General features: G+C 44.3%; 1 protein-coding gene across 1 annotated transcript in view; it reads right to left on the bottom strand.

The window, feature by feature from the left end:
• Positions 1–19,914, bottom strand: part of DNAI1 (dynein axonemal intermediate chain 1) — a 157,034-nt gene that overhangs the window by 128,796 nt on the left and 8,324 nt on the right. The window contains exons 2-7 of the mRNA XM_081881464.1: positions 16,327–16,371; positions 12,119–12,217; positions 10,219–10,299; positions 6,141–6,267; positions 4,500–4,618; positions 3,459–3,578 (exon numbers count right to left, since the gene is read on the bottom strand). Coding sequence (XP_081737590.1) covers positions 3,459–3,578; positions 4,500–4,618; positions 6,141–6,267; positions 10,219–10,299; positions 12,119–12,217; positions 16,327–16,371 — 591 coding nt within the window. The remainder of the gene's footprint in view (positions 1–3,458; positions 3,579–4,499; positions 4,619–6,140; positions 6,268–10,218; positions 10,300–12,118; positions 12,218–16,326; positions 16,372–19,914) is intronic.

Raw genomic sequence — 19,914 nt, 5'->3', positions numbered from 1 at the left:
GTTAAGAAAAACAGACCAAGGGCCAAGACTTAGACCTTATGAAGAGATAAAAAATCTATTCACTGGGTGGTTGCAATACCACCAGGTGAATCATTTGCTAAAAGAGGACAAGAAGAAGTTGGGTTTTGATGACAAAAAATCAAAATTCAATGTAGAAGTAATACAAGGTAAAAACAAAACCCTATCTAGAATCTATGACATACTTTTAGAGTGGTATACAAAGGACGAGGAGGTGAAGGAGGCAATGATTAAATGGGCAATTGACTTTGGTTATAACATCGATTTTGAAAGGTGGCTGGAAGTGTGGAATTGTAACATAAAGTTTACAGCATGTATGTCTCTGAGAGAAAATGTTTGGAAGATGCTATATAGGTGGTACCACACCCCTGTGAAGTTGGCCAAAATGTATAGACTAAAAGATAAGAAATGCTGGAAATGTGGGGAGGTGGAGGGTGACCTATATCATCTATGGTGGACATGCAAAAAGGTGAAAGGCTTTTGGGAATCGGTTTACAATGAGCTTAAAAGAATATTTAAATACACTTTTCCCAAAAGACCCGAAGCCTTTTTGCTGGGAATGACGGGTAAAGATATTAAGAAAGAAGATAGAACGATATTCCTCTATGCCACCACAGCAGCGAGAATTTTATTGGCACAATATTGGAAAGTGGAAACTATCCCCAATATAAATGATTGGCAAATTAAAATGATAAAATATGCTGAGCTTGATAAATTAACAGGTAAATTAAGAGACCACGATGAACAGAAATCTCTGAAAAATTGGAGTAAATACTGGAACTATATTGGAATAAATGCTTAATGTGATTGGCGGGGTCAGAACAAATACTACCAGCGTGTGAATTTAGGCCTATAGATTAAAAATCAAATACGTAATGGAAGCAGATATTCGATACTTACCAAAAGGATGGAAGGAAGTCCAGGAGGCGGTTTCTGTGGGGGTGTTTTTTTTTTTTTTTTTAATCTTTTACTGTTTTGTGAAATAGCCAGATTAATCTATCTTTGTATAGTTAGAGAGAGGATAAAGTTGGCTTGTATATCTTGACTCTTTTTTTTGTTACAATTTTTTCTTTTGTATTTGGTTGTATGTTTGTTATGTGTATAACCTTAATAAAAATGTATTTGGAAAAAAAAACAAACATTAAAAGCCCCACGTGAAGATGCCTGGGATTGAACTTGAGTTCTTTCGCATGCAGAACAGATGAGCTACCACCAACCAGTCCCGTTACACACAACACCGGAATGAGTTTGCAATTATCCTGAAGTCACTGGTATTTTTATTGTTATGGATCACATTATTATTCATTACGATATTGCTTTCTAGTGTCTGAAGTGCTTTAGGAGTCTTAATTGCATCGTCAGAGCAGATAGCCCAGTAAATCTGTTTGCTTCTCTGCATCTGAAGCCCACCCAACCCCACGGCCTCTGGGTGGATAGCAGGCATTCGGTCTTTGAAACAAAAAATGAGAAAGGGCATGTCCCTGTTCCTGAAATCAAAGTCAAGGGCAAAAGAAGGCAATATGGGAAACGCTGGACCTGGTGGATCTTCAAGCCGGATCCAGGAGGGCAGTTCCTGCATCCTCTTAACAGTTTTCATGATGCAGAAAGGTTATTTGGAGAGAGACTTCCAACACAGCTTGCTTTTGAACTGTCAAAGCCTGTGGTGTAGTGGTTAAGAGCGGTAGTCTCGTAATCTGGGGAACCGGGTTCGCGTCTCCGCTCCTCCACCTGCAGCTGCTGGGTGACCTTGGGCTAGTCACACTTCTCTGAAGTCTCTCAGCCCCACTCACCTCACAGAGTGTTTGTTGTGGGGGAGGAAGGGAAAGGAGAATGTTAGCCGCTTTGAGACTCCTTTGGGTAGTGATAAAGCGGGATATCAAATCCAAACTCCTCCTCCACTTCTTCTTCTTCTTCTTCTTCTTCTTCTTCTTCTTCTTCTTCTTCTGTCACAGCCTGAGAAAGTACCCTCAGTGGCGTAGCGTGGGTTGTCAGCACCCGGGGCAAGGCAAGTAATTTGCGCCCCCTAACCCATGGATTTGCGCCCCCAACCCGTGGATTTGCGCCCCCTAACCCGTGGATTTGCCCTAACCCCAGATGTTGCGCCCGGTGCGGCCGGCCCCCCCTGCACCCCCCACGCTACGCCACTGAGTACCCTAATAGCAGAACAGGCCTGCTAAAAAAGGGCTACCTTTGAAGGTGACTCGGAAACTACAACTAATCCAGAATGCGGCAGCTAGACTGGTGACTGGGGGCGGCCGCCGAGACCATATAACACCGGTCTTGAAAGACCTGCACTGGCTCCCAGTACGTTTCCAAGCACAATTCAAAGTTTTGGTGCTGACCTTTAAAGCCCTAAACGGCCTTGGTCCAGTATACCTGAAGGAGAGTCTCCACCCCCATCATTCTGCCCGGACACTGAGGTCCAGCGCCGAGGGCCTTCTGGCGGTTCCCTCATTGCGAGAAGCAAAGCTACAGGGAACCAGGCAGAGAGCCTTCTCGGTAGTGGCGCCCGCCCTGTGGAATGCCCTCCCATCAGATGTCAAAGCGGTAAATAACTACCTGACATTCAGAAGACATCTTTAGGCAGCCCTGTTCAGGGAAGTTTTTAATCTGTGATATCTTAGTGTATTTTTGGTTTTTATGGAAGCCGCCCACAGTGGCTGCAGAAACCCAGCCAGATGGGCGGGGTATAAATAATATATTATTATTATTATTATTATTATTATTATTATTATTATTATTATTATTATTATTATTATTATCAGCGTTCCCTGGCTCATCACCTTTCATGGACCATAAGAAGCTGCTTTATGTGCTGCCAAACTCATGGTCCGACGAGGTACAGTTTTAACCACCCTGACTAGCAGGGGTTGTCCAGGTTTTCAGACTCCAGTCCTCATGATTCTGAATCAAGGGCTGATATAACAGTGAGACAGAAGGAGACAGACTGCTGCTCTGTCTAGTTCAGTATCATCCACACTGAATGGCAGCAATGCCTCTCCAGGGTTTGAGGCAGGGGAGACCCCCAACCCTACCTGGAGATGCCAGGAATTGAACGAAGGACTTCCTGCATGCAAGGAAGATGTGCTACAACCTTTCCCTTCTAGAAAACAGCCTGACAAACAAGCGTTTGAGGACAGACCCTGAAAACTGGTGTTTTTGAGGTGGGCAAGGAAGAGTTTGTGTCAAGCATCCACAGAGAACTTGGAGATGACCACCATGGATGCTGCAGATGCGTAAGTCCATCATTTCTAGGGCGCCAGAAACCTCTGATAGAAGAAGCACCCCTCTTTGCCACTGTGCTTCTAGCTGCCAAAGGCAAAAGGTGTCTTCTGTGTCCATCAGCAATTAGCACTCAATGCAGAGAGATGCCCATAGGCATATGAGAGGAACTTTAGCCAACAGATAAGGGTGTGAAGAGACCAGCAGTGACAGCCTACCCTCACAGGGTTGTTGTAGGTCTGGGAGGCTCTCTCGCTGAAGTTGAACTGGTTGGTGAGCTTTCGTTCACCCACCAGACGGGGACGGTATTCTTCATCTTTCTCTTCCTGGGCTGCAGCCTAAAAGAGGGGGGAAATGACCACAGAATTGTAGAGTTGGAAGGGACCCCAAGGGTCATCTAGTCCAACCCACCCATCTCTTTTTTGGGGGGGGGCAGACTGGACAAAACTAGAAAGGAAAGAGAGGGACATCACAGGCACGTTTTGGTGGTCCTCCTTTGGCTGGGGATGCAGCACCATGAGGACCTTGCTGTCACCCACCTGGGCAGGGGAAGAGGAAGCGGTGGCAGCAGGGTGCTGGAACCCTGGAGGGCCATCGCTGCCTGTCGGTGAGCCAGGTGGACCCACGGTCCGATTCAGTATAAGCTTCCTATGTTCCAATGTGTGCGGGCCCTATCCACTACCCCTCCTGCCACCCTTGGCCACTGGGTCAACCATGCCAGTCCCCCAGCATTGTCCCCACCCAGAGGCGGGTGAGGGGCTTGCTTGTCCCTGCCCTGCTCATTGCTGGTGGGGCTACAGAGAGGGCAGGTGGAAAAGGAGGGGAATAACTCTTCCTTGTGTTTTTTAATATACAGTGGTACCTCGGGTTAAGAACTTAATTTGTTCTGGAGGTCCGTTCTTAACCTGAAACTATTCTTAACCTGAGGTACCACTTTAGCTAATGGGGCCTCCCACTGCTGCCACCGCACGATTTCTGTTCTCTCCTGAAGCAAAGTTCTTAACCTGAGGTACTATTTCTGGGTTAGCGGAGTCTGTAACCTGAAGCGTCTGTAACCTGAAGCGTATGTAACCCGAGGTACCACTGTATATCAAAAGCACCCTTAACAAACTATGATTCTCGGGGTGGGGGGAGAAGAGAGACATTTTCTGATTTTCCTCAGGTGGTGAAATGTCTTGGGCCAACCCTGAACAGTTTAAGCAAAGTAAAAAATGGAACCAATACAAGCTAGCTGCTTGCACGTTGCCACGAAGCCTTACCGGCTGATCTGTTTTTTCTCCTTCTCCTTCTCCTGCTTCCCCTTCCGGCTGCTCTTCTTCCTTAAGCTCTTCGTCCAGGGCCTCAAAGTCCACCACAGCAGATGGGACAGGAAGCACAGCTGAGAATCATAAAGAATCATAAACAGAGCTGTAAAGCTGGAAGGGACCACAAGGGTCATCCAGTCCAACCCCCTGCACTTCAGGAAACTTTTGCCCAATGTGGGGCTCAAACTCACGACCCTGAGATTAGGAGCCTTGTGCTCTACCAACTGAGCTATTTCGGCTGAGAATAGAACAGGACAGTGTGGCAAACACAGCAGTTATTGCAGCAACCCATATCAGAAACACCGGGAAGGGGTGGGAGAGAGAGAGAGTTTTGTGTCTATAGGTGCAGTAGCTATGGCACTGGGTGGAAGACAAGCATTTAAGGCCCGTCGTCTACAGCTTCAAAGATGTCCCAGCTTCAGAGTGCATCAAAGCAAGTTCTCCATGCAATGCACAATTCATTTATGTATTTCACTACTACAAGGGTTGGTGGTGGCCACTAACAGAGGCAGCTTAAAAAGGAGACTAGGCAAATTCCTGGAGCGGTTGGCCATCATTGGCTTTACAGGATCTCTTTGTTTAGAGGCAGTCACTGAGAAGCAACAGTGGAAGAGGACTGTTGATTTCAAGCCCTGCTTGTGGGCTTCCTATTCAGCCACTGAGGAAAGCAGGATGCTAGACTACTGTAGGTATCCCACTGGACTACAGTGGTACCTCGGGTTAAGAACTTAATTCGTTCTGGTGGTCCGTTCTTAACCTGAGGCTGTTCTTAACCTGAGGTACCACTTTAGCTAATGGGGCCTCCCGCTACCGCCACGCCACCACCACGTGATTTCTGTTCTCATCCTGAAGCGAAGTTCTTAACCCGAGGTACTATTTCTGGGTTAGCAGAGTCTGTAACCTGAAGCGCCTGTAACCCGAAGCGTCTGTAATCCGAGGTACCACTGTAATCCAGAAGGATACGCCACATGTTCCTGATAGCAGAACTAGGAAAATCCCCTCTCTGAGAGCACAGGGAGTCATTACAAGTCAAAATAGATGATGACAATGACAATGACAACGACAACAACTTATTATTTATACCCTGCCCATCTGGGCAGCTCCCAACTAAATATTAAAAACACAATACAGCATTAAACTTAAAAAACTTCCCTAAACAGGGCTGCCTTCAGAAGTCTTTTTAAAAGTAAGATAGTTGCTTATTTCCTTGACATCTGATGGGAGGCCATTCCACAGGGGCTAGATGCACCAGTGATCTGACACAGCCTTAACCAGATCTATATATACTAAGTCAAACATATCTGCTCATCTCCTGAGCACCAGTTTCCCATTATTTGTACCTCCCCCTGTCCAGAGAAGGTATGTCTGCAAGAGACCTCCTACAAACTGACGTTTACCTGTCCAGAGAAGGTATGTCTGCAAGAGACCTCCTACAAACTGACGTTTACCTGTTCAATCATGCTAACAAACAGGCCCCCATGTGAAAGTGTTCCCCCACCTAAGGCTACAGGCACACATTCCCTCTGGCGCCCAGAGTAGTAGGTGTGGCGGGCGCATGGCTCAATCGCTCGCTGTCTGCTGACCCACAAAGCCTACCGACAGTCAGGCTCTGCTTCACGCTCTGCCTCCGACCCTCATCCGAATCTCGGAATATCAGGTTCCCATAGAGAGTGAAGTGTGTGGCCATCTGTTCCACCACACTAGTCTGCTTGTAGGATCTCTCCTATGGAGAAATTAAAGACCAGCATTGATATGGCGACACACAGCCACGTTCCTCTTTCATTCATAAAAGGGTTTCTGTACCGCTGTTCCATAAATTATCAGAGTGGTGTGCAGTGATGAAACATAAACATCATTAAGTCCCACAAGGAGGTCAACAGAACTCTCCCCCTTCATAGAATCATAGACAACTGCCTAATGCCTGGAGGTAGGGTTGGTGTTTTTGTTTTTTGCCAAAGCTTCTGAGTGTGTGTGTGTTTTTGTTGGCAAATCCCGGACATTTCAGCAATTTCTGCCCGGAAACTGCTTTTGACACCCGATTTCCAACTACGTCTAGGAAATTCCAGATTTATGGCACCCCTAGTCCAACCCCAAGGGACGCAGGTGGCGCTGTGGGTTAAACCACAGAGCCAAGGACTTGCCGATCAGCGGTTCGAATCCCCGTGACGGGGTGAGCTCCCGTTGCTTGGTCCCTGCTCCTGCCAACCTAGCAGTTCAAAGGTACGTCAAAGTGCAAGTAGATAAATAGGTACTGCTCCGGCGGGAAGATAAACGGCATTTCTGTGCGCTGCTCTGGTTCACCAGAAGCGGCTTAGTCATGCTGGCCACATGACCCGGAAGCTGAACGCCGGCTCCCTCAGCCAATAAAGCGAGATGAGCGCCGCAACCCCAGAGTCAGCCACGACTGAACCTTATGGTCAGGGGTCCCTTTACCTTTACCTTTAGTCCAACCCCAAATCAACGCAAGACTCTCACCCAACATGGGGTTGGGGCTCGAATCTACAACCCATCCATTTTTTGCTGGATCTAGTCCCAGCAGGAATGACGGAGCAACTACTTTTCAATCTAGCTCAGATTACCTCACGTTACCACACCAGAGTGGGAGGGAAAAGCTACAGATGCCAGGAATGTCGCACGAAGCCTGGTCCATAAAAACGGTCAGTTGCAGGACTATCTAAGATGAATTCTAGGGTGAAGGTTTTAGTTCATGGGAGTCACCTACCTCACAGGTCAGTTGCAGGACTATCTAAGGTGAATTCTAGGGATGTTGTGAGGATAAAATGGGGAGAGCCACAACCACCACCTAGAGCTCCTTGAAAAAGTGGTATATAAATCAAATAAATAAATAAATGACACCAGCGAGCCATTAATCCCCCTAATTTAGCAGAACACTGTCCCTAATTGCTCAAATACACTTGCTTGTACAGCTCTCCTGTCTTTTCTATCAGGTTGGCTTGGATCATAAAGCCTTTGAGCCATGAATATCCCGGGGATGAGGGGAATCGTTCACAGCCTTCTCCCCGACCGTGGCAGAACGGAAGGATTTACTACCCAGCATCAGGCAAGTCAGCAGTGCTAACCTTCAAAACAATCTGGAGCGGCTTCTATCTACAATTTCCGGGTGATCTATTATGGTAATATACTTATTTATTCATTTACCTCCCCTGCTTGAACATACCAAGGAAGAAAGTTTGAAAGAAGGAACGGAAGGGGAAGAAGTCCTTATTGACAACAAAGGGCAAAATCTGAGCAGAACTAGCCCTGCATTGTCAGCCAAGGCAGGGATGGAACTCACATCCAGTGCCGGATTTACATATAAGCTAAATAAGGGTTTAGCTTATAGGGTTTAGCTTAGGGTCCCACATTCTTGGGGGCCCCCAAAAAAATTTAAAGGAAAAAAACTGGATGTACATTTGCAAAATATAAGTTAAAAAACAAATAAAATAAAACCTACATACAGCATAGTGTTTTGTGTTGTGTAGGCTCCTATGATGTAAGGAGTGGGCCCCCGCCTGCTAGCCTACTCCCTAAAATATCCCTGGTTTGCTCATTTCTATATATAGGGTGCCTAGATTCTGCATGGGCTGGTCGCATGGCAACATGTGCAAATGGCTTTAGATATCTATTAGGTCTATAAATCACCATATAGCATGTATTCAACACAAAAAACAGCGACTTTTGTCGTTGTTGACAAAGGACAGCTGGACATATAAAGGGCCCCATTACCTTCAGGAGTTTAAAGGTAAAGGGACCCCTGATCATTAGGTCCAGTCGTGGCCGACTCTGGGGTTGTGGCGCTCATCTCGCTTTACTGGCCGAGGGAGCCGACGTTCAGCTTCCGGGTCATGTGGCCAGCAAGACTAAGCCGCTTCTGGTGAACCGGAACAGCGCACGGAAACGGAAACCTTCCTGCTGGAGTGGTACCTATGTATCTACTTGCACATTGACGTGCTTTCGAACTGCTAGGTTGGCAGGAGATAAGGCATTAAGTGAGGATTAAACGAAGAACCAATTTGCTGTCTCCTCTGCAATTTCTCCCTTGTGAATTTTCATTTCAAACATATACAGGCCTGACTTTATCTGGTAGCTTTTGAAGCTTGGCTTGATGGGAGGCTTCTTAGAATCAGGGGAGATCTGATATATTTATTATTTTATTTATTTATTCAATTTATATAGTGGCTTTTATCCTAAAATCCCAGAACTGTGTACATTAAGAACATAATTTACACAAAATAATAATAATAATACACAGCATAATAATAAAATAATAATAATAATAACAGCCCCCCCATTTAATACAGATTATTTAATAGCCGAAAATCTAGGTAAAGAGGAATGTTTTTGCTGGGCACTGAAAGACATGTGATGGTTTCTCTCTTTTGCTTCAGTGGTTTTTGTTAAAACCCAGTTATGTTAAAAAAGAGCTGCCGTATTACAAAAAGTGAAAAATCTAAAAAATATATAAATGGGTTGCCATAGGTCCAGATTTTCCCAGACGTTTAAGCAACTTCCACCCGCACGCTGCTTCCGATGGCTGAATCCCAGCTATGTCCAGGAAATTCTGGATGTGAGAACTGGTGGTTTAACTTATTAATGGGTAAAATATAAGTAGAATAGCAGCTTTCTAGGGTAAGGGGGGGAAATGCCATGGAAGGGTGGATGGGAAATCAATGGACATTTGAGATTTGTCCTGAGTGTTGTTTAAAAGAATTTGTAAAATCGGAAAATTAAATATAAAAGTTATGCAAAAATTAAAAAATAAAGCAAATCTTATCTTATATAACACAATCCTATTAAAGGCCCACTGAGCTCAATGGAGTTTACTCCCAGGGAAGCAGGTATAGGAATGCAGGCACACTGTTTCACTGCATATGTATGAAACCACTTTAAAGCGAAGAAAGGCAGTGTAACAATATTTAAAGTAAGCTCGCTAAATTCAAGCATATTTGATATGCTATTTTTCTTTTGTTTAAAGCCTTTGCATTCTGCCTTTTTAACTTCTAATAAATTTTCAGGATGGCTTCCAAGGAGAAACTTGAAAACATCATTAAAACACAAGGAAATGGGAAAAACATAAACTCAACAAGATTAGTAGAATATGGAATGTAACATAAAAAGGCATGACAAAATCTCAAAAGCAACCCTAAAACCAACCTCATTTATTCATAAATAATCTGGACAAGCTATCTATCTATCTATCTATCTATCTATCTATCTATCTATCTATCTATCTATCTATCTATCTCTGGCACCTATAATCGTACAAATCAGGGGACAAGAAAATACCCCTGCAGTGTCAACAAAGAGAAGGCTCTCTCTCCTTCTGCTACCCACCAAGCCTCTGTGGCAAGGGCTTCTAGAGAAAGACCTCCAAATATCTCATATTTGGATCATGATATTTTGCTTCCAGTTGTATTTTACAGTTGACATGCAATGGCACCAGCCCTCTTTGGTAGCAACATGCAATGGTATTTTTGTATTTGACAGCTAATGGTATTTTCTATGTGGTGTTTGTCCAAGTCAAAGCAGCCAACAGTTGCCAACAAGCATTATGCTCCCAAAATTAAATATCCCAAATGCAAATTCAAATAGCAGGGTTGTTTTTTTAAAGCATACATTAGTGAAGCAATTGCCCACATCTCATATGAATTTCATTGAAGAGTAAATTACTCACTTTAAAACTGTATCTGACAATATTCTGTGGAGCATGAGGGTTATTGGCTGTCAGGATGCGAGTGATCTCTTCTTTCAATTCCTGCAAAAGGGGAAAAGCTGGCTTAAAACACACATACACCCTTTGTAAAGTTAATATTCAGATACATTTGTACCATCCTGTAATTCTTCATGAGCTGTATTGCCACATTGAACTTTTGCTGAGAGCTGCAGGAGACGTCATAAAATGATTTCCCCCCATTAAAAATAATGACAGTACTGATTTGATGTATTTCATGAAAATGTTAGGTTCAAGTGAACATTGCATGGAGAAGGAAGTAACTGAACTTTCTTGATATATTCGGGGAGGGTGTATTATTTTCTTTTGGGGGGGAAAGTAAATGTTATGATTCAATGTTCTTTCATTTTGTGTGCAAAAATGAGTAATTCCCTTCAGCCAGTCATGCATGCTTCTTGATAAAACAGTTCTCCTTTGTGGGAGAAAACCCACAAAGGAGAACCTGTTACAGATAGGTAGCCGTGTTGGTCTGCCATAGTCAAAACAAAACAAATTCCTTCCAGTAGCACCTTAAAGACCAACTAAGTCAGTTCTTGGTATGAGCTTTCGTGTGCATGCACACTTCTTCAGATACACTGAAACAGAAGTTTCCAGACCCTTCTATATAGTGAGAAGGTGGGGAGGGGTATTACTCAGAAGGGTGGTGGGAATGGGTGATTGGCAGATAGCTGTGATGAGCCTGTTGACGACTCTTAACGACTGCAATAGGTCTTACAGGAAAAAGCAAGGGGTGAAAAGGTGAAAAATGGCTTTGTCATGTATAATGAGATAAGAATCCAAGGTCTTTGTTCAGACCAGGTTTCTCCATGGTTTTAAGTTTGGTGATAAGTTGTAATTCAGCAGCTTCTCTTTCCAGTCTATTTCTGAAATTCCTTTGTAGTAAAACAGCTACTTTGAGATCTTGTATAGAATGTCCTGGGAGATTGAAGTGTTCTCCTACTGGTTTCTCTGTCTTGTGATTCCTGATGTCCGATTTATGTCCGTTTATTCTTTGGCGTAAGGTCTGGCCTGTTTGTCCAATATAGAGAGCTGAAGGACACTGTTGGCATTTTATGGAGAACCTGTGGGACTTATACGACCTCATTTGCAATCAAACAAGCAGAATCCCTTTGGCTTCAAGTTCCACGTTCTTAAGATCTGGAAAAGGAAAGGCTCATTTGTTTGTCGGGTACAATTAAACTAACCCACGGCCCACAACTCGAAGAGCTGTTGGGCAATTTTTTCACGGGGTTCCAAAATCCATCACAGTTTGGGCTGCTTCCAACAAGGAGGGCCTGTTGCTCAGGGAACATGGGATTAATACGCTCATGGGTTCAATCCCTGTTCCTTCAAGTCTCTTAAGTAGGAGAAATAGGAAAAACTTTTGCATAAGACCTTGAAGAGCTGCTGTTCCCGCCAGTCAGGTTAGAGAAAATATTGAGTTTGGTGGCCCTCCACAAATGGAAGTGTAGCAACGGACACAAAAACATGGAGTATTGGGGAAAGTACTAGTCCAGTGCAGACACCATCAAATGACAATCGAGCTCTGGAGAAAGCAGGGTAAGTCTTCTTTTCCTGGGGGGTTCCCTTGGGGATTCCCCAGCTGTATCCAGCCAGCCCATGACATTAGCACTGCAAACGAATAATAGCTCTCCTATAAGATCACTATGACAATCATTTCTCATTTTTATAGCACTTTCTTAAACCTCTTCTATGCCTCATCCCAGGGGATCATGACTTGCCTGAGCTGGATTTGAGGCTGGGTTCCCACGTCCATTTTCGGGGTTATTATGCACACACCGTAGGGGCCACCAGATTGGCTGGAACGAGACCCTGTAGTGACTCCCCTCCAAAATATACTTACAGCATCTGTCAGCTCCAGCTGGTCTGGGGGCTTGATTAATGTCTTGGCCTGTGCCCATTCATCTGCCCCCCCTTCCACTTCAGCACCGCCTTCGTCATCCTAGAACAACAGATTTAAACAACAGGGTGAGGTGGATTCTGTTTTGCCAGGGCAGCAAGAAATGAGCAAATGCCTAATGAAATGGTCTCGGTGGTGGGGTGCACATTTTTATTCTTATTTATTTATGATTTTTAAAGGTAAAGGGACCCCTGACCATTAGGTCCAGTTGCGGATGACTCTGGGGTTGCGGCGATCATCTCGCTTTATTGGCCGAGGGAGCCGGCGTACAGCTTCCGTGGCCTGTGGCCAGCATGACTAAGCCGCTTCTGGAGAACCAGAGCAGCGCACGGAAACGCCGTTTACCTTCCTGCCGGAGCGGTACCTATTTATCTACTTGCACTTTGATGTGCTTTCGAACTGCTAGGTTGGCAGGAGCAGGGACAGAGCAACAGGAGCTCACCCCGTCACGGGGATTCGAACCGCCGACCTTCTGATCGGCAAGTCCTAGGCTCTGTGGTTTAACCCACAGCTCCACCTGTGTCCATTATTTATGATTATTACTTTGTCAAAAAAAATTAAAAAGGAATGTATAAAATGTAAATAATGGTATAAAATTTAAATAAAATAATGAATTAAAGAAAGAAGGAAAAAAGAAAGAGAAGAGAAAATAAAAGAACAAATGCCACTGTGGTGTCGTTATGGATTGTTTGCAAAGGAACAGGCTGGAGGCACCATTCTTTTGTGATTCTGTTCCTACCTGCCTAGGAGATATGGGGTTACCAACATGGTGCCCGTGGGCGCAATGGCACCCTTGTGAGCTTCCGCTTCATGACATCCCTCCCCTCCCACAAAGTGCGCATTGCTGAAGGAGGAAAGGAGTAAAACTCCTCTTCTCCTTTCGGCTTTTCAACATCCCGACCAGCGCATGAGTCGCCACTCAGAGCCTTGGAAATCACCCAAGCAGTTGAACGGAAGGAAGGTGGAAGGGACAGTGGCTCCTCAAAGGCTTCACAAAATAAAGTAATTTCAAAGTGTCACTTCTGTGAGATGTTTTAAATATGAAGATAGGAGAGGTGGCACATGTTAAGAACCACATTCTTCCAAAGCTAGCTGGATGTGCAGCACAGCAAAAGAAACACCTATTCTCTTCTGTAACAAACAGAATAAAATATTTAATTATGGGTCAGGAGTGGGCAATAAGGGCATAAGCAGTGCAGATTGTGATTGCCTCCCCTCAAAGTTTCATGAACCATCAAGCTTTTCTCAGACACATAAGCAGTTTCCAAACTCCACTGTCTGGACCTTCAAAAATGTTATTGTTTACTGCTTGAGTTCCATATAGTGTGGTGTGTTCAGGGTAGAGTGGTTACCCACCAGGGAAAAATATTCCTCTTCTTTGGCTAATTAAACAATCTATGGGATTTTAAACTGGGGGGAAGGTTATTGTTTTTGTTTGTTATTGTGTATTTTGTGTAAACAGCCCTGTGATCTTTGGGTGAAGCTCGATATAGAAATTTAATTTAATTTGAAGATGATGATGATAGCACCCCAAACCTGAGATCATCTTTATGATGCTACAGAATTCTCCATATTTTTGCTTAAGAGAAAGTCTCTTTTCTGCCCAATGTCTTCCTTTGCGACTCTCTTAGGAAGTTGGCTATGCCTCACACACAGTCATGTCCAATGGTGCTAGAGTAACTTTTGCTGAATTGCAGAGTTCCTATGCAACTGACTTGTAAGGTTCCGGCAGGTGTAACCAGACACAAGCCAGGACTCAGTCAGGTAATCCTAGGCAGGCAGTTCTGGGCCACTTACTCCCTGATACAAATATCTCCAAGGTCTCTGTACTCTATCTGGCCAACACATGGTACTGAGAGGCAATGCATCACTAAGCTATCCCTTGTCCCTGCCTGCTGTCCCTTCTGTTCCAGGTACTTGCCACCAACTGTTGTTGGGGGGTCAGGCCTTGCACACACCTGATGCCCAACACATGGGTCCAATCAGTGTCACCGCGTGTGCAGTTCCTGGGAGCTCTTTGTCCCATTGGTAGCAAGAAACCAACTGCAGGAGAAATTAATTTAAATTTATATCCATTACTGGTGTGCAGCACAGAGCCGTTGATTGAAATGAATTCAGGGGTTTGGGGCAATTTCTCCCCTTTGCTCTGAAAGGCTGCCATGAGCTGAATTTCAATACGTCAACCTCCCTTTTCAATCTGTTTTCCTAGAAGCGTCGCTCAGACCCGTGCCCTGTATGAATGCAGCGGATACGGAATCCAGGGTCTAATTGGATCTTCCTATGCATGACTGCTCTCAGCAAGGGTGAATGGAATATTGATCAAAGGAGCGCTCCATTCACTGTCCGGCATGCACACAAAACAGGGGGTGGGTCTCTGGGGAGCCCTCCCTCCAAACACCAAGGAAAAGACTTCAGGGGAGAAAACGGTGACTCCACTTGGGAGCAGCTGCACCGTTATGCATTCTGCTGCCTCCACAGTATCCTTTTTACTTAACGCAAAGCTGCACACAAATATGCCTAATAATACGAAAAACTCTAAAGGCTAATGAACAGATTTTTTTTTTTAAAAAAAAATAGTTTTAGCATATGCCAGATATCAAGGTAACACCAAGGCCATCTTTAAAAGTTGGGTGTGAAATTCTTTTAGATTCTTAGAGCAGATTCTTATAGATAGTGAATTTTAGAGGGAAGGCTTTCGGAAGAACTCAAAATGGTCAAGAGACACCGTTTTATACCAGCCTGATCCTTAACCAGTGTGCATGGAGAAGGGCGTGCGACTTTCTTTCATGTAGTTTAGAGCATGATGGACATTTCTTTCCAAATTTGGGGTGTAAAAATGGGTAAAATTGAGCTTTCGGTTATCCTTTTTGATGGCCCAGTGCAGCATCTGTCTTCCCATGACTTCAGATGAAAGCCAAGATCGCGTCTCAGTTTTATTTTATTTCGTAGTCCGTTTTTCTTCATTCTTTTTGACAGGGTGGGAGCTGCTCATTTAACTCAGAGCTGGAGAACCTGTGGCTCCACGCCGCCTGCAGTTCCCATTCGCCCTAGCAGCATGGCTGATGGTCTGGGGGGATAGGAGTTTTAATCCATCAACAATATGGAGGACCACAGGTTCTCCACCCCAGAGTCAGCTAGTTCTCTCTCAGGGTAGAAAGATTTCTTTGTTCCTCTGAAACGGGAATGCTCCAGGAAGAATTAGAGGAAGGAAAAAAATGCCCAGTGCTATTTCTCTAGAAAAAGAGATGCCGGAACCAAGTTCAGGTGAGTTCCAGCTGAAGAAAAGCCCCGAGAATGCTCTTCCTCTTTCCCCCTCCAGCAATCATGCCAGCAATCATTTTTTTCTTTGAAGGATTGAAATTTAGACCATTAATTCACCTTTTGTTTATTATATTTCCTATACATCTTAGGGGAGAAAGCTTGCCTCCTCCCTCATTGTGTATTTCAACAGGATAATAGTTATAGGCAATGCCTTGAAGAAGACTGATGCTCAAAACGTGCTGGGATTATCATACGTCAAATATTTTATGCCTGATAATATAAAATATGAATCCTGCACCTCTGTGGTTTTTCATATTTTCTTTCTTTCCCCAGGTACAGAAGTGGCCAGATCTGTGAAGGATACTTTGGGCCTATGACTAAGAAGCATGTGAGACGCCTCCCCAGGATACAGCCCCTCTTCCCACCCCTCACCCCTCCCTGGCCCTGCCCCACACTGTCCTCATGTGCTGCCCACTGGCTGAAATCTGATAATGCCTCTGTTAGCTGAACCTTCATCTTGGATGCAGGGTGGAGAGGCATATGTTGTGTGGGGGTGTAAAAGCCTCTGACTTTTGCACGACTGGAATGTCGTTCCTTCCAAAAGTAAGAGTCACATCCATGGCTCTGCCCACTTTTGCCTCTTGTAATCTAAAGGTCGCATTCTGAATACACACTGTCATTGTTTTTTCCTTTATGAATTTCCATTTAAAACAGTGAGGTCTGCTCCCTAGTAAATTCATCCAGGTGCTAGTGGACAAAAGAAATTTAATCCAGCTCTCTCCCAAGTCTGCCATTTTAAACACACTCATATTCCAAAACAAACAAACAAAAATCCACTAAGATTGCTGCCCTGAGTTGCAAGAAAATGAATTTAGAATTGAATCTCTTACCCGTCTCCTTATAGTTGATTTGGAAGGTTTAAGTGTAGGCTGGCTCTAGAAAAAAACATAAAGATGGGGTCAAACATGGTCAAATTTTACACAAGGTCCTTTGACGATCAAAGAAGAACTAGGATCAGTTGTCAAGAATGGCTACTTTAGCCAGAGATCCAAGTTTGTTCCACAGAAAATATTTTTTAAAAAATAATTCTGTGTCTTTCATTATCTACTGAAACACTTGAATCCATAGTGGTACAGTGGTGCCTCGCAAGACGAAAAGAATCCGTTCCGCGATTCTCTTCGTCTAGCGGTTTTTTCGTCTTGCGAAGCAAGCCCATTGACGGCTTAGTGGATTAGCGCTATTAGCGGCTTAGCGGCTTTTAGCGGCTTAGCGGCTTAGCGGATCATCTGATAAGCGGCTTAGCAGCTTAGAAAAAGGGGGGGGGGAAACCCGCAGGAACTCGCAAGACATTTTCGTCTTGCGAAGCAAGCCCATAGGGAAACTCGTTTTGCGAAGCGCCTCCAAAACGGAAAACCCTTTCGTCTAGCGGGTTTTCCGTCTTGCGAGGCGTTCGTCTTGCGGGGCACCACTGTATATATTTGCTGATAAAAATAAGCAGAATGCTACCAAGAGAACTAGGCATTACAGTCATACCTTGGGTTGCGAACGTGATCCATGTGGGAGGCACGTTCGCAACCCGCAGCGTTCACAACCCTCAGCGCCATGTCTGCGCATGCACGTGACGCAATTTGGTGCTTCTGCGCATGCACGTGAAGTCGTTTTGCGCTTCTGCACATGCGTGAGCACCAAAACCAGGAAGTAACCCATTCCGGTACATTAACATTCGCACCAAATACTTTTTTGGTTTCAAGGTTTTGAAAACTGAGGTGTGTATTAGATTTGTGTAAATGCAGTAATATGCACATTGAGGACGACAACCCGTGCTTTTTTTCTGGGGGGACGCATACCCCTAAACATTTTGTGAATCTAAGTTTGGCCTCTTTGAGGGGCAGTATTTCAATATGAGTAGGAAAATGAGAGTACCCCTAAACATTTTTTAAGGAAAAAAAGCACTGATGACCATCAAGCAGGCCTGATATTTTGGCCCACGAAAGGGTCATATTTTAATAATCCACGAAACCAAGCTGCAAAGAATATTCTACAATGATCCGAGTACCAAATGAAAAAAAAAGGCCCTCTGTTCACATGGGGGGGGGGATGGTCATGATCATTTTCTTGTACAATGAGCATACTGGATGCTAGTTTAATTGGATTTAGGGAATACAATTGATAAGAGATTTCCAAAGCACAGATTAATTTAGACCCAATTCAACCAGCAAATTGCTAATTTAAAGCATGAAACAAAGCCTGGCTGCCATTAGCCTCCACAGATGAGTCTATAAAAGTATTTATCTGGCAGGAAAGGCATTGACAAGACAATTGGAAGCTAATTGTTTTGGGCAGTTACACATATTTCAACTAACTGGACATAAAATGCAATCAAGTAAATTTCAGTAAATTTGTTTTAACTATATGGGGGAAAGACCCAAAAGCAAAGCTACACATAAGAAGAGACTGGACATGCAGCAAAAGGCAATTCAGCCCTAAATCTCTGGTCTGGTTCGCATCTCACAAACACCAGATAAAATGGCAAACTTGTACCTGGACTGTACCAATTCAAATTACAGGGGGGGTGGGGCACTTAATTTTAAACCCTGCCATATAAACCCATACCTGCTCCTCAAATTCTCCTTCTCTTTCTTCCTTTGCATCCCTTCTTGTCTGCTTGCATTTCTTTTGCCAAAGTTTGTCTTTTTGTTCTCATTTGAACAAGCACTTTCTGAAATAACTCTTCATCCCTCCAAACATTTCAAGCATATCCCTTCCCCAAAGAGTCCTGGGAGCTATAATTTGTTAAGGCTGCTGCAGATTGTCGCTCTGTGAGGGCTGAACTTTGTATTATTTATTAAATTGATATCCTGCCCTTCCAATGAAAAGAGCCCACGACAGTCAACAACAAGAGACCCCTGGTATAGTGTGTATGTAAAGGTAAAGGGACCCCTGACCATTAGGTCCACTCGTGGCCGACTCTGGGTTTGTGGCACTCATCTCGCTTTATTGGCCAAGGGAGCTGGCGTACAGCTTCCGGGTCATGTGGCCAGCATGACTAAGCCGCTTCTGGCAAACCAGAGCAGCTCACAGACACGCCGTTTACCTTCCCGCCAGAGAGGTACCTATTGATCTACTTGCACTGGTGTGCTTTCAAACTGCTAGGTTGGCAGGAGCAGGGACCGAGCAACGGGAGCTCACCCCGTCGTGGGGATTCGAACTGCCGACCTTCTGATCAGCAAGTCCTAGGCTCTGTGGTTTAACTCACAACGCCACCTGTGTCCCTGTATGTATGTGTATGTAGCCATAGTCTAAAGTGGTACAACTCAGGTACAGGTTTACAGATTCTTCTGCTGTTTTGTGCAAACTGTATCTCTTTCTCATGATGAGCAATCAAGGGGCTGAGTAATTTTAGTGTCGGATGAGCAGAAACTGTTTCATGACATGCTGACATTGAAAAGAAGAAAGAATTCAATTTTACTCCAACCAAAATTCAAATCATAAGGAAAGTTTACACAAGGTTTGTCGAGCTCACAGGGCCCCTCATCACTTTGTTTAGGTGCTGGGAGTTGGTCCCCTATCCCTGTTGCTCATCCCCAGTGCCCCGAAGAGGCCTATTCATGCAATGCAACAACCACAAAACGGGAAAGGTCACATGTGGACGGTCGCATAGAATAAAAAAGCCATAGTTTCCCGTTCCATTTGCCTGGAACCAGTGCAAACCCACACAGCAGAGCTTTCCAAACTTTTCATGTTGGTGACACACTTTTTGGACATGCGTCATTTCCTGACACAGTAATTCAGTTTTACTAGCAAACCGGAGGTGATAAACTAACCCCTTTCTAGCCCCAGGAGGAGCGTTCACACGACACACCTACACACTGCAGCCAACACACTAATGTGTCACCACACACAGTTTGGAAAGCTCTGCCATGCAGGCAGAAAGCTTGCCTCATATTAAATATATCTGTGTTTGCTGAGGCACCAGCCTTGGCTAAAGCCAGGGATAGGATGCGGCCATTAAGCATGAAATATGTTCTCTTTGGGCTTGAAGACACCTAGAGGTGATCCTGAAAGCTTTTAAATCCTGAGCACTCTCCCTGAAGTATACTGAAGTCAAAAGAAGTAATTTCAGAGCCGCAGCCAACAAAGCTATACATCCTGCGATCTTCCTGGGCTTCCATCTTGAAAGAAAGCGCTCCTCAGGACATATAAATGTCAGCTGCTTTAAACCCAGCGAAGTTGCATGCTTAGTCCTGTTCAGTTCATCCGTTTATATTTATAACTTGTTTTATTTGCAAAGGCTTGGAGAAGATAACAGCAGTTGCAGCAGGGAATATGGCAATCCATAAAATATGCATAATGTTGTAACATAAAGCATTACTTATAGCTTTGAGAGATAAAAACGTGACTATAAAAGCATACTTTTCAGAATATACTGCCAAGTTTTACTTGTTAGCTAATTATAGGTTCTGAATAAATAATATATT

The sequence above is a fragment of the Podarcis erhardii genome, assembly GCF_964252035.2.
Source record: "Podarcis erhardii genome assembly, chromosome: 11".
NCBI classification, from domain to species: domain Eukaryota; kingdom Metazoa; phylum Chordata; class Lepidosauria; order Squamata; family Lacertidae; genus Podarcis; species Podarcis erhardii.
Note: the sequence above shows the minus strand (reverse complement) of the source record. Positions and strands in the feature narration are given on the sequence as shown.